Source organism: Cyanistes caeruleus, chromosome 5 (genome assembly GCF_971803275.1).
Source record: "Cyanistes caeruleus chromosome 5, bCyaCae1.hap1.1, whole genome shotgun sequence".
Classification (NCBI taxonomy): Eukaryota; Metazoa; Chordata; class Aves; order Passeriformes; family Paridae; genus Cyanistes; species Cyanistes caeruleus.
Genome location: NC_141705.1, coordinates 53,029,988 through 53,045,733, shown reverse-complemented (window position 1 = coordinate 53,045,733; position 15,746 = coordinate 53,029,988). Strand labels below are relative to the sequence as shown.

The 15,746-nt window shown below is 39.1% G+C and overlaps 1 protein-coding gene across 6 annotated transcripts in view; it reads left to right on the top strand.

Annotated features, from left to right (window-relative positions):
• The window catches only part of MMRN1 (multimerin 1), a 39,869-nt gene that overhangs the window by 7,850 nt on the left and 16,273 nt on the right, over positions 1–15,746 (top strand). For 2 of the 6 annotated variants that reach the window (XM_023926189.2, XM_023926191.2), the window contains exons 2-4: positions 5,611–5,730; positions 7,852–7,958; positions 13,137–13,235. In XM_023926189.2, coding sequence (XP_023781957.2) covers positions 5,611–5,730; positions 7,852–7,958; positions 13,137–13,235 — 326 coding nt within the window. The other 4 variants (XM_086888639.1, XM_086888636.1, XM_086888637.1 and 1 more) reach the window with 4 other exon arrangements.

Below are 15,746 nucleotides of genomic sequence, written 5' to 3'. Positions count from 1 at the left end.
CTTTGCAGCAGCACCGGGCTCCCCAGCGCCGGCCCCTCCGCGGGCTGCGGCCGCCACCTGCCAGCCGAGCCCGGCACTGCCGGCGGGCGAGGCCCGGCCTGGGCCCGGCTGAGCGCTGACGGGAGAGGCTTTGACAGCGCAAAGGCGGCTTCAAGGGCTCTCACGTGTCCCCCGAGCCAGGAGGCAGGGATCCCAAAAGCTAAAGAGAGGCTTAAAGGCAGAGTCTGGGTGTCACTGGTGGGTCCGTGCCCGCTGGGCCCAGGCGGCTCTGGCTGCCGAGGCTGCCGAGCAGACAGGCGTGCTCACAGGTTCCAGCAGAAGCAAACGCTGCTCCTGCTACCGTGCCCTGCTTCCTCAGCCCTCACGGCGGAATGACACGTTTGGGTGCAGGCGCACCCCGCTGAGTGCAGAGCTGGGCTAGAAATAATTTGATTTAAGCTGGAAATACGGCAGCAAATACCACATCAAGGAGGCTGCTTCAAAGGCCTGACGGTTCTCCCACACACTGCCGTCAGTGCAGGTTCCTGGCCGAGACATGCAAGAGGAGGATGAAACCTGTCACTTGGGCTTTATGCCAGCTGGGGACTCGCTCTTTCCAGGCTGGATTTCTGTTGTGTGTTGTGAGGATTTTGTTTTGTTTTTAAATACAGCTTTCCTGATTGAAATCAGGCTCAATGCAAAAGAGACATTAGGCTCCTCCAGCTCTCATCAAAATCTGCATGTTAGAAGCCTGTGTTGATGATCTGGAATAAATTATTCCAGGGAGGGTAAAGAGGATTTTCAGGTTTAAAGTCCTGTTATGCAAATCAGTTGTCTTCTGTTCTGCCTTTGCATTAACACAGCCTGTCATAGTTCTTCCGCCACGCTTCATCTTCTATTTCCAAATCTACATTTTTTCAGACAATTTGATTTCAAAATTATATTTACATTCTTAACGTCTCTAAATGAGCTTATTTCATTGGTAGCGTAAACCTAATTACGAGTCACACCAGGGGCTCTTTTGCTGTGAATATTTCCTCCAATTTAGCCTGATCAAAGATTGCTGGGCTGTGTGAGAACCACAGCTTCAGACATCACACTCACGTACATTAAGAATGAGTTAAATATTTTAAATGGGAGCAATCTGCTCAAGTTTGTTACAGTTTTGATAGAGACCAGAGGCTGAGTTCAGACTGTCTTTAAAAAACAAGAATCACCCTTAACATTTGGGGTGTACTGTAACATTTTTGCCTTTGGAAGGCATCTCCAAATGGACAAGTTCCAATAGCTGTTCCTCAAAGCTAGGCACCCGTAATAATAATAATAATAACAACAATAACAACAAAAGTGTGAATTTTTTAAAGGCTTGTGGGGGGGGGTAGGGTTGTTTGTTTTCTTAACTGAAATCTATATTCCAGTGCTTTCATGTCTTCTGCAATTTTTTTAATGCCTGTTTTCATTCTTTTATCTTTTCATTGACTGCATTAGCTCAGGTGTAAAATGGCTCTCAGTTACTAGAATGCATACCCCAAGCATATGCACAGCAGAACAGGTTATCAATGACAGTATTGTTGTATGTCTTCTGCTTAAAATCCCTTTCTCTGGTGAGCTGTCAGATCTGCATGCAAGGGTAAAGTGCAGGCTAGGGAGCCACAGGCCCAGGTCCCCAACATCACCACACTGTGGAGGAGATTTTAAAATCTAACCCCTACATTTAACTTATTTTCCAAGGTGGGATGCTTAGCACCCAGCTGCCCAAAGCATTAGTTCCTCACTTCCTAGAGAGCTAATGTGCAACAGGAAAGCACATGTGCTACTGCATAACAGCTAGAGATGGCATTATTGCTTCAGAGGTTTTCTGAGCAGACTTTATATGCCATCAGTTAATTGCTGAGAATTATTTAGGAATTTAGATGTTTACATTCTCTATACTTAGTTTAAATCATAAGCAAATCCCCATGCTTAGTCAGAGCTCCTCCTGAATAGATCAGTGTCGGTCTGGCCCAGAATCACTTCCTGCATCTGTTAAGAAATATTTAGTATCCCATTCATATGCTGAGAGATTTTTTTTTTTTTTTAATCTCTGTGCTGCACTTCTGAGGATAAAAAAACCAGTTTTTAATCTTGGGTATGAATTTGCAGAACCCTCCCCACATCTGTGAAAAGGAAGAGCTTTCATGCCTGTACTGAGCAGGATAACAAGCTTTGATGGTCCTAAGCAACCCCACTCGTAGCCTCCACCTGCCCTGGGCTGGCACTCCACTTAAACCCAGGCTTGAGCTCATGTTATTTTCCTTATGAAGATGCTTGGCTCTAGCAGTCCTCTTGGACCTGGCTCCTTACTTGGTTCCTTCTGGGCTGCTCATTGACCTGTTCCTGCCACCCCACTGCTGCCTGCAGGTTCCTGTTGCTGTGCTAGCTCTGCTGCTGGTGAGGTCAGTGCCTGGCTTGTGTGACTGCGCCTTCTCCTAGGAAGAAACCCCACTCTTGTGCTCCCTGATGCTCAGTGAGGAAGCCCCCTGGAAGAGCTGTTTTCCTGGCAGTGCTTCCAAGGGCACCAAGTCCCCTCTGAGTCTGGCTCCTGTTGATCTCTTGGCGAGAGGGGATGCCTGTCCTCTCTTGCTGCTGCAGAGGTGTGCTGGAAGAGATGCAGCTATAAACTCTGTCTCTGGCTTACTGCTGCTGGTGTTAAACTCAAATATCATTATGATTTAATTACTACTGCCACTCTCTGTGGTACAGGAGACTGTAAAGGACCCACATGCCCCACCCAGAGGGGTGGGTAAGTAACTTCATTATTCCTCTGCAAAACTTGAGAGATTTAAATTTCCTCTTGTTTTTGCCAAATTTATGTGTCTCAAACTTGTATATAGTTGCTCCTGACTTCCCCAGAGAAAGTGAGCAGAGTATCTAATCTCTATGCTCGTGCTTGATAGCTACATTTAACTTTTAGCAAATATTCATGCAGTCTTTAATTAATACGCACAGATAAAAGGCAGTAACTAAAGGAGTGAGAACGTAAAGGAAACATCAAAAAAAGCACAGCCTTTTTATACCTAATTAAGAAGAAATACTATCTTAATGAAAACTCTCAAGCAAGTGGAGAGTGAGTGAGCAAAATCAGATCAAAGGCACTCAATAAGAGCCCATTTTATATGAGGCACATTATTCCTCAAATAAACAATGTGTGTTGTGAAAGGGAGTGCTGCAATATTGGCAGTAGAGATAATCTGTTAGTTTTAACATATTTCTGGCTTATCCTGCTTTTTTCTCAGGATTCCTGAGAATTCAGGACTATTGAGTATACACATAATGTGCATACACTGGTAGGATCTCAGTAGACAAAAACAATCACTTAAGGATAGATGCTGATGCTGTTTTGTGCTGTTGTTCATGTTTGAAGCACTGTAAATCTGTACTAATGCCACTTAAGTAAGTGGAACTAATCTGGTCTTAATTGTATTTTGATTTCCACTCTAAGGAGCCCATAGCAAGATATGACTTCTGGAGTAAATATGTATTCCCTTACTGGATCATGAAATATGAACAGAACTACTACAACTGGAAGAAAATGTTAGCAGAAAAGCACAACACACAAAGATGAACTTTAAGTTCTCATATGCAAATACTGTTTGGAAGTCCTTGCAGCTCCACAAATCCTACAACTGAAACAATGTCTAGTCACTAACTTGCCAAGTCAAAAATTAAATATGTTTCAGCATGCACAAGGGAATAGCATGATCCTGAGAAAGGCTGTACTAAGTTAAAGATGAAAGAAAAAAGCCAGCACTAGGCCAATTAAACATTTGTTCCACCAGCAGAAACACAGTAATACTTCAGGATGCCTTCCAGTCTGCAGCTGGAAGACTTCCTGAGACAAAGGTTATTGTTACAATTCAATGATTGTTACAAAAACCAAACTGATAATACCCTAATGACATGCTTTTTTCATGAAATAGTACTACTGCTTTTTAAAACCCTTTTGTCTTCCAAATTCAGCACAATCTATGGCTATGGAAATGCTGCATAACCCTTCATTTTTGTCTTCTTTAATTTAAACCAGTTTTGTTTTGATATCCATTTATCATAACAAGACCAACTGAATAATTAATGTCATGACTTCATATCTCTCCTGCTCTTCTATTTGTCTTTTTTCCCACCTCTCTTTAGGGTGTAGGATGAAACCTTAATTCTCTGCTCCAACAGTTTATAGACTCATGTACAGCAACAAAGAGCTGATGTCCTGAAACAGTGGTGATTCCTGTTTTTTCTTTAGTTCTTCTCTAATAATTTATAGTATTTGATTACCTAGCTTAGTGAAGGCAAACCAATAAATTGGCCTATTTAGAGAGCCATTAATGATTACTCAAATTTTTCCCCTGATGAAAGCTATGTAGTGATATTATCTCTGTAAGCCTGTCTTTGTGACTGATTCTGCATTACAAGATTCTTTTCTGACACACACTTAGTTGGAAATTCAGTATCATGAGACTTCTGCAATTCTTCAACTTCAGCTTTTTTTACTGGACAAAATGATTTTGTAAAATTCTGTATAAACCTTGCCATCCCCCTATTTACTTGCTTCTCCTCTAGTTAATGAATATAGTGCCTATTACAGATGAATGTGGGGTTGTGTTGATAAACTGCTTCTTGAAAAAGCAAACTAGTCTTTCATCTCTCTGATTTAATGCCTTATTTATTTATAATAGAATCTGTCTTCTTACTATGTAATAGATTGCTTCCACCCCCAATATCTTTTGGTGAGTGACCTTGTTAAAAGCCTCTGAAAATCACAAATTTATCTACTTGCTTCTGATTCAAGGAATACCAATATATCTCTGTGGCATAATTTCCCACTACAAATCTGTCCTGAGCCATTTTTCACATTATAACTCTGATTTAATTCTATTCTCTACTGTAGCCAAGTTTCAAAATCTGATTTAACAGTTTGCATTTGCTTTCAACCTCCTTAAAAACATTTTCAAAAAAACCCCAGCAAGCCTGCACTTGCACACACCAGCTCTGGTCCCCTGTGCTGCAGTGATCTAGAGTTTTTTTTTTTTTTATGTGACTGCCTCCTCTGGATGGGCATCCAGAGGTACAGGGAGTTGTAGAGCCATGTGTTTGCTCTGTGTGTCTTTGACCCCACAGTGCACTGGAAAGCAATACTGTACTCACAGTGCTGCCGAGGAAAGGGAGAAACACTAGAATAGCTGTCCATAAAGTAAAGGCTGTGGGTGACTAAAAACCTCAATGAACAGTCCTTTGAATTCTGGATAAACAGTTTCTGTAGTCTGAAATGTAGGTGTATTTTAAGACCTGTCATTGCTGCAATCTAGAAGAACTTCTTTGTCTTGGAGCTCCACAGATGTTTACAAATTAAAATTTAGATTTTGCAGTATGAATATATGTAGAGATGGAGAAATGATTATCTGTTTTCTTTGCTGAAGCACAGAGACTAAGTAATTGCCCAAGACATCATTGGCAGTTTGAGTGAAACAAATTTAATTTTTGTAACTTACTCCTATTTGTAAATTATGGGTTTAACTTTCACAGTTAAGTATCATGTATCATCATATGGTGGAAAATGTTATTTGTACTTTCAACCATTTTAACTTCTCTGTTCTACAGAAACTGGTGTGCTTATGTCCATACCAGACTCATACCTACAGTTGTGGTGGACAACCTGGAAACCTTCTCATCAGGCAGAGCAAAGCCTTGCACTTGGCAAATTGGATCCTGTGCTCAGAGGTATGGAGATCTGGGAAGAAAGAGTACTTTCAAGTACTTTAATTACAACCAAATACACCATCAATGTGAATGTAACTTTAAAAGGGAAACAAGAGGGAACATGCCCTCACACTGGCACCTTCCAGTCAGTTCAAAGTCTTCAAGTCAAAGAGAGGTGCTCAAGTACAAAGCTTTAAAGCACATGCAGGGAAGAAAATAATTTCTGTGCAGTATTCCAAGCTTATGCTCTGTTGAAGCAAAAGGTCTCCCCTGAGAGGCATAAATATTTCTGTTACTATCTCTCTGCTGAGTGCTTCTTTCTGGCACAGCTTTGGTCAGGCAGTGAACCTAGACAAGCAATTGGCCTGGATGGAACTTGTAAATAATACCTCTGTTAAACATTCAGGTTGTACTTTGTGGTTTGGGTGCCTCATTGTATTCTCCAAATGTTAGATTTCAGTCATAAGTGAAATTAGATTTTAATACATGAATTTGGAAAATGATAAACTGAAACGGCACCAACAAAATGGAGATTGTAATGTATTTTCCCCTTGACAAATTTTAAAAGCCTCTTAAAAGTCAGTGTGACTGTTCTGAGAATTGTCCTCTAGATGGTATGGCAGAACACGCTTAAAGCTTTGAGTTGAAACTGGGAATAGAGCTTCCTTAGCGTTTGGTGGCTCTGGAATGCAGTGGACTACATGGCAACACTGTGGAGTGGACCCTGTGGTTGAAATGTTACCAGTTTTGTTATTTTGCTTTAGCTTTTTCCTAAATCAATCACTTTAGGTCCTTGTACCGCTCCTATAAATAATGCTCTACCACATAAATTTCTAAATTAGACTCATTTATATGGATTTTTTTATGTGGATTATTTTTGAAATTGCTATTCCTGATTAACTCCTTTCATGGACACTTCATTTTTATAAGTAGTTTTAGAAATGGATTATGCTAATGCAGAATAAGGTGTTTTTATAAGACCATCCATACAGCAAAATAACTGAATCCTCTCTTGAATTCAGATCACCTTAATCTTTATTGAGTTCTTGCTGCTGAAAAAGCCATTTCTTAGAGCCAAAGCTGGCTGGGGACATATGTGAAGCTCCTGCCAGCTGCTATGAGAATTTTAATATATATTATATTGCGTCCCTTGTGAAGGGGTGACAACATTAACTGGAGTGTAAAATATGGTGGCATTTTTTAATGCATTGGGAAGATATTTTTTGGTGTGACAGCCTTTAAATTTGTCTCCTCTTCTGGAATGATTTATACAAGGATTGTGGGTACAAAACAATTGAGTAACTATTTCATCATCATGTCTTCCGAGATTTTAGGTGTTCTTTGTGTTAGTGTTTCGTAACTAGTAATAGTGTGTGGTATTATTTTTATTTGAACTTTTGTATTTCACATCTTAAAAGGGCAAGGAGATTTGCTGTAGTTTATTCTGTATGCCCTACTGCAGCATATTCATTCTAAACTGTGTTCTCTGTGACATTAAGAAACCTAGGAGAAGCAATGGGGTAGCCAGGACATGCAGAATCTGTTGGAACACAAATAAAATTGCTGCTGCCTCTGCAGTTGCATGCTGTAAAAGTGATAACAGAGGCCTCCCAATTGCATAGCTAGGCCCTCCTTTCCCTGAAGTCCAGAGTGGAATTTTTCACACTTTATTGGATTAATGTTTGTATTATCTTGTTTAAAATAATCAGAAGGGAAGGTTTCCAGTGTTCCCTTAATGTGTGCTGATGTGGCGTAAATTTATTGTGAATGCATTTTCCCAACAATTTCAAAGAAAAGCAGTATATGGCAATTGTATTTTTGGCTCACTTTTCAGTTTAGTCATTCTTTTATGGAAGACATTACAATTAATATTGCCTTATTTGAATCCTGAATAAGATATTCTAGGAAGAAATCTAAATAGGCATCAAGTGTCTTTAAAATCCATGCAGATAATCTGAAGGCTGCAATATGAATGCTGTGTTTTCTTGTGAAACCCCAAACCCTGGTTAGAATTCACTTTGAATTTCAAGCAGTAATGGAATGATAGATATGAAAAGTGAGATCATTTAATGTAGTTATGCAGGTATTTTACAGCTCCTCTTCGGTTACCTAAAATAGATTTAAATTGTTCTCTTTTCACAGGTCCCAGACAACAACACACCAGGCTTACAGAATCAAGCATAAAATAATGACATCACTGGAGTGGAAGTGCTGTCCTGGGTACAGTGGGCAAAACTGCCAACCCAAAGGTGAGTAGGATTGTAAGAGTCTGAGCTGTTCACTTCAGCAAAATAAAACAATGCAAGTTTGGTCTGTGAGCAAATGGCTCTGTCAAAAACCAATGCAGTGCTTTCTGTTAATTTAAATCCAGAAAAAATGCACAGTAAATTAAAATATTTTGGGGTGTTGACTCTTCCCTTCATGTGAATTTCCAGAACAGTTAAGAAAAATATCCTTTCCCCTCTTCCACTCTAAAGAAAGCTCATAAAATATGCCTCTCCAGCTATATTTCATTTTGCTAAAATATGGAGTTTGCATTTGGTGTGTCACTACTTTTGACCTTTTAGTTATTAAGTATTGCAGTGCTGGGGATATAAAATCCAGGTCCTCTACTGAATACTTGCTGTAATATTCCTCTACAGCACTGTTATTCATTTGCCTTTTGGTTTCAGGCTCTAAGAATATATTTTGTTTATGATAAAATAATGTATCAACTTTTTTTTTTTTTACTTCTCTGAATTTTGTGGTTCTTTTGCTGGTCAACAGTGACTGAATTTTTCTAGGTTTTACACATGATCCCTGTATAATTGTGCGCTTTTTTACAGAAGAGCCTTTTACCTCTGCCCTGGTGATCAAACATAATGTGGCATCATATTGTAGTTTTACATCTGTATAATAGCTATTTCCTTGCTGCTGGCCTTAAGCAAGCAGTCCTTGAAAAATTAGATATGGCATCAGCATACCGGTTTTAAATGAATGAATATTGCAAGAGAGGCTATTAGATGTGATAGGGAATTCAATCAGCAGTGGTAAAAGGCTGTGATTAAAAATTAATGTAGAGGAATGAAGAAAAATCACTATTGTTCACATCCAGGAGGGAAATTTTAGTGCCAAAGAGCCAGAACCTTGGCAGGCACAAAATTCTCCTCTGCACAGCAGAGTGTGGAGCCAGATATTAACAGATATAACAGAGCACAGTCAGTCAGCAGGGCTGTCCAGTAAGCACGGATCAAGTGGTTTATATGTTTCCTTACAGAAAAAAAGCAAACATTAGCAAAAATAGATTAAAAAAAATGTGAAGGGTAGCATTGAAGGGGGAGGTCACAGTTGCTAAAACTGAAATGGCATCAAAATAACAGGCAAACATTGACCAGGAAAAAAAGCTGTATAACTCAATTTGTAGTGGCATCTGTGTAAAAAACAAGAATAAAGGAAAGCGCTGTGAAGTGTTATAGGAGCGAGTGTTACATCTCCTGGGTTGTATTTTCAAACCTCTTCTGGCTTGCTGAATAACTCGGGGAAGCCACTTATAATCTGCATAACCAAGTTTACCCATCTAGAAAATTGAGATGACACTTATCTCACAGGGGCACTGGGATATTTAATTAATTAATGCTTATAGAAGTGCTTAAAGAGATTGGGATGAAAGGTGTTATGTCAGAGAAGCTTTTCTTCCTTGCTTCTGGAATCCTGCCTCCCATGAGGAGCAGACCACCAGCACAAGCCTGCCTGTATTATTCAATTCCCATGGAGGGATGGCAGCTAATGAACTTGAACAGCTGGGAGCCCAATGGCCTTGTCTTCCTGCGCTCTTCAACAGCAGGGGAGAGACACTGAGAGTGCTGAGTGGGGCTCTCCTGTGTCATTGAGCCTCCCACTTGGCCTCTCTGTTGTTCAACTACAGAACTGCTACTGAAGGGTTTCTGTGCCATGGGAACTGGGGTGTTCTGACAATCCTTCAGATCCTGGAAAGGCACTGTTAGTGTGACGTGGGTTGCTTGTAGTAAATGCTGATTTTAAATGCCTTCTGGTTTAACTTCTCTCTCAGGCAGAGTGAAGTCATATGTAGCAATTTCAGTCTGATAGGAGGCAGGAAGAACCACTTACCACCACCTGATAGTTATTACCAGACATCTGAAAGTCTCATTTGGTAGCCCTGTTGTAACTGCTTGGTTACAGATACTTCTCAAGATAGTGCAGTAGTGAGAGAGATGGAAGTGATGTGTTCAGATCACTGTTTCTAACCTTACCTTCCCTGTGGCAAGACACGACTAAATTGGCTAAGATGTGGATCCTATTCCGACATGGACAATGCAATTTTATTAGAAAATTTATAAGAATGAAAAAATGTAGACATGATTTATTATAAGTCTAAGGAGACAACTCAATATGGACAATTCAACAATTAAAGTATCATCATTTTGACCTGGGAATATCAAATGCTTAACTGGGAGCAAAACCCCTAAAACAAAAAAACACTTAAATTCTGAATTGCAGACTTCATGACACGTTACTTTTACTAAACACAGCTTTATTTTAACTTCATTTGTGTAGTAATGAAATCCTGGTTCCCTCATGTGCAATTCGGAACACCGAACCATGCGGTTCAGAGCCAGCAGCCGTCTCTGCCCCAGGCGCTGGCAGCACGGAATTCCCTGGCGTGGCAGGGATGCCATTCCTCCAGCAGATGGCCATGCGGTGAGAGGCACACAGAAAAGGTGGCAATTGGCCTTGAAACACAGGGAACGGCAGGAAACTACCTAACCCCATCTCTGGGAAAAAACCCTTCAGCCACTCCTGCTTCAATAAAGATGTATTGAGTCAAAAAGACCCAATCTCCATTTTTTAATATTCTCTGGAGTGATTTTGAGTGTTGTGTTTAAAAATACATGGGACAATAAATTATACATCTAGGCCAATATATTGGATGTTAGACACCTAATGTTAAATTTCTGTATGCATTGCCTGTTTTTCTGATACAACTAGAATAACCCATTGCTCAGGATTTTGTTTCTGTTTGTGGTGCTTTGTTATTGCAAATGGCACCTCTAAGGTGGGTCTAGCTGTCTAATTTAAATTTCATATTTTATTTTTTATGGTTTAAACTGATCATGACATACCTAATTTTTAAAAGATCTCAAATGTAACTCATTTGATGGCTATTTCTACCCTACAGAGTATGTGTATTAGGTTTTTGGTCTGGTGCTCCCATCACGCCTGCTGTTATCCAGCATCTACAATGGGAAATCTCAGCTGTGGGAATAAGGGGCACATAAATGTAATCACCATATGATGTCCTGGAGTGATTCCTTTGGAAAATGCCTGAGCCATGCTGGAAGAATGATGTAGGAGAAGCTATATTGCCAGTGACTCCTCTGAATGTTTCACAAATGAAAAGCCTGAATTTCTAATGCTACTTGCAGAGTACCTTTCCTGTACTGCTGTGAAATTTAATAAGTATACAATGTGTGATGGTCTGTGGGTGAGGTTTGTGCATGTGTACATCGCTGGCTCCAGTCCTTGCTGCTGTCAGAGGCAGTGCAGTGCACTTTGGACTTGCTCTATGGTTGGTTTGCTATGACAGAGGTGCTAGGTCCTTGGTCTTACAGCCATAATGTTACCTGAACAATTTTAAAGCATTAGTGAAACAAGAACTGGGGGAGTGGGATATGTATCCTTGGAACTTAAGGAGTGAATAAAACTGTAAGGGTTTGGGTATTCTAGAATGTGGGGCAACTGATTTATTAGGGAGGATGAAAGATAAGGTGGATAGTATACATATATAAAACAAGAAGAAAGTGATGTCTTTAGAACCAACCATATCAGTGAATGCATTTAGAGCAACAGAAAGACCAGTAAATGAAAGAATTAAAGGACATTGATCAGCTGGTCTTGTTCACAGGCAAGTAACCGACTCCCTTGCCATAGATTGTATTATCACAAGACCACCTGAGAAATCCTGTGTAATGAGTTGGGCTGATTGCAAGAGTTAAGCTTCTGTCAATAGCCATGCCACAGAAAGATAACAGAAGCTGTTGAAATTACAACCATTTAAGGATTTTGTATTTCTTATCAGGCGATTTCAAAAGGTTCTATCAAACTATTGGTCCACATGATAATTTCCTCTGAGCTCCTATCCTAATTTTTACAACACCCTTAATTTAGAATTTAAACACCTTATTTTGTCCTAATTGTAGTCTGTTTATCTGCAAATGAACTATGTGGAACAGGGAATTTCTTGACTGAGCATTTTAATCTGTTTCCCTGGAAACTCACATTATGGCTAAACTAGATTTTAATATTTGAGGTGTAAAATAATGTCACCATACCCAAGTTATTCTGCTTGTACTGTACTAGAGGTTGGTAATCTCATTAGTGGTATTCCTTAGATATGCTCCTCCTGGAATATTGACTTCAAAATGTTTCATGAACTGAGCAAGTACATAAAAATGTGTATCAATTTACACTAGAAAATTTGTTACCTAATTTGCACATATTTTGGTTTTTAAAAAAAAAAAAAAAAAATTAGATGAAAACAACAACATTAAGCCTGATGGCTAGAGAATGTATGTCAGGAATATGGAAATCTCAGTTCAGTTCCCAGTTATCTCATCAGTTCATTACTGTTTGTGAGTGAAGGCACTTAGCTTGCTAGACCTCGGTTTCCCCAGCTGTATTATTAAATTAATAGTAATGTTAGTCCAGTTATTTGAAAATTGCTTTCATATCTTTTGGGCTGAAATGTAAAATAAGCACAGATAATCCCATCTGCCATCACCAGAAATTGCCACCTTTGTGAATTTTTTTATATGTGTGGCAGTCATAAATCTCAGATGCTATTTGCTGGAACTTAGAATTTGATTATGTTTTGAAATTGTTTTTTATTTCTTAGGTGCTGCAAAAATGTAATATCACCATTGCCTTTAGTAATAAGATTTCTGTGGTTGAAGATCTGTGTAATCTGTTAAAACAAAAACAAAAACAAAAACAAAAACAAAAACAAAAACAAAGGAAAACCAACCCAAAAATCAGTTTCAACAAACCTGGTTAATTTTGTAACCACCAAAAATCCCTAAATAGTTTTACAGCTTACAATCTCTATATTGTCTTCGAACTGCTGCTTTATGTTGTTCTAATATATTCCTGGAGAATTTTTAGCCCTGGGCATTTAAAAATTCTCTTCATTATAAAGCAAATTTTGACATTTTAATATTAACACCAGCCCGTGCCAATCTTGAGAAGACTTTTATAAAGCCAGTCAACATCTTCAGCAATGTGGTCCCACACTGCATGAAGCAGATAAGAGTCACTGTGGATGATTAGGCTTTGGTACAGAATAAGGAAAAAAAAAAGTTGTGCAATCATCCCAATTATCATGTTCTGTGGTTCATTCACATCTTTTACTTTCCTTTTTCTCCCTTTTCTAGCTCAAGAGCAGCAATCTGTTATACACAGCAACCAGGCTGAAAGCAGCAGAAGTGATGGTGAGCAGACACCAGGAGCTCTGCAGGACCCCAGTGGGCCAGGTCAGTTGTTAAAACTGCTCTCACCTCTACCCAGTCACTGAGATCACTGCAAAAATAATTTGAGGAAAATCTCTGCTTACTGGAGGGACCTGAATGCAATGTCAATTTCTATCAGTCATGGTGCAGTGGTTTGCTCTTCTGATAAAGATGGGCAGAAGATACTGAATTTAAATGTACTAGAGGTTAGACATTACAGATGGCTTTGTGCCTAAATTAAAATCAGGGAAGTATTTGGTATAGAAATGTTTAAATATTATGTTATTGAATACAATAAATTAATTAACTGGAGGAAAACAAAAAGAAAATTAAGCTGATAAACAAAGCAAAAAGCCCAAGCCCAACTATAGGAGTAGTATAGACCAGCATTGTACATAGCAGAAAATGTAATGAAGTTATTGACTATCTGAATATGTGATTATTGCTATATATTTTCTTACCAAAATTGGTTCTTTATTCAATATCAGTACAAAGATGTTTCAAACCTTAACAAGAACAACTCAGGCATGTTTTAAACTACCGTGTCTAGGATGATCAAATAACTAAGAAACACAGCGAGAGTTTAAACTTTAATACCAGAGATGCTTGAGAGTATTTCTTATTGCCTTATACATTTGTTCATTATAGTGTTTACTTTATATAATTTAGATATTATATTTTTGGATATTATGTCAGCATTCTCTCACAGAAGTAAGTACATAAAAATTAGACTTGTAAGAGCTGATCAGTAACGGAAAAGATTTATTCAAATAGTGATCTATATCAAGAACCTATGTTAGATGACTGTTTTGTGAAAAAGTTCTCCACATTTTGGTTGCTAATTGCTGGCAGCTTTGTTCTGGGAGAAATCCTGCAATGTTTATGATCTTTGGAGGCAGCATGTGACCTGGGTCTCGATTGTCAGCCCTTTCCTACTTGAAAAATATACTATTCATGGTGAGGAGCCAAAAATGGCCCTGATGTGAAGGACTATTTAATGGGAGTATATTCCTTGAACTTTTTTACTACCTTCCTTTTCTTTTGAATCTATTGATGCTTCTGCTATTTTTGTCTACATTGGCTTTTTGTATAACCATCATCTGTTCCATGCTGTGGTGTTGTTGTCATTCACCTATTGGCCTATACCCAAAAACATTTTACTGAAGTAAATAAATAGATTGTATTCTCAGGTCTTTGTTTTGCAGTTTTAAATACTTTCTTGTGGGCTGAGAGAGCAGGATGTCATAATTAAGATTGCCACAGAGTTTTATGGAAATTTTACACATGCATGTGCTTATATGCACATATGTGCTTTATTTTAGATCTTTATAGACAGAAAGAAAAAGAGAGGGAAAGATTGAATCTGTCATGGAGATATAGAATGGTATTTTCAAAAGGGAGTTAGGCTGTTGTGCCTTGGTGAATACTGTGTGAGCAATCAAGTCTCTCAGGGCTGAAGGGAGGAGGATGTTTAGTAAATCAGACAGGAGCTATTATGAAAAAGTGAGCTTGATCAATAGAGCACTGAGACATGCCACTTCTGTTAGTAGGAATTCTGCTCTGAGAAATAAATCTGAAATTGGAATCTCTAACCTCTATGTTAATTGCTTTTCAGTTATTTTTAAATGAAATTGGGTAAGTGTAGAAAGAGAAAGATACCTGTTTGGGCCATCAACCTGGCAAACATGGCCTGGGGCCAGGACTGACTGCCTTGGTCCATCATTCCATCAGCACCTGCTGAGGCTCTACAAGCCAGATTCCAGCTCCCACGATGCAGCCATGCCACTTCCAGGCATAAAACTTCACCTTCAGGTTCATCTAACTTCTCTTCCTCCCTCAGTGGGAAAGGATAGAAACCAAGCTAAAAAAAGCATTACACCCTGCAGGTTATTTATCAGTTTGGGTGACTGTGCATGAGCAGCTAATGAATTCAAATCTCTTTTTCATAGTAACAATTCAACCAGAAGCAGAAGTGTCCAGACCTGTTTGTCTCTCGCAAAGTACTATGTAGACAAAGGTCTATCAATGGCCTGTGTCTTTGCATGGCCAGTCAGAAGAATTGCCAGAGTCTAAACTAGTTGAGCTAGAAACAGTTTAGTATCTGTGTAAGTAGATACCTTAGGCAGAGAGTACAGTTGGAGGTCCTAACTTACAAGTGCCTGACTCTCCAGGCTCTCACTGTTATGGCCTTTACAACCAACATGCTTCTACAGGAGAGCATTCTAATGGGTGTTGGCCTGCTTCATCTGCATCTGTCTGTATCTCTACATATTAGAATTTTAAGGAATACAAATCATCAGAAGAATATGCCCTTTTGCATGTTACTTGCTTGGGGTTTTTGAAGCCTTTAGGGCCCTGTACTTTGACAGGATTTCTGATTAGAGCTGTTTGCTGCCATAGCAGTAGACACTGATGCTGTAATGAAAAGTGACAAAGATCAATAGCAATACTGTAAACTTACACTAATAAATATTCATATACAATGCTAAAGAATCTCTTCCATAGCAGTTTGAGTCATAGTATAGCCCAGATCAT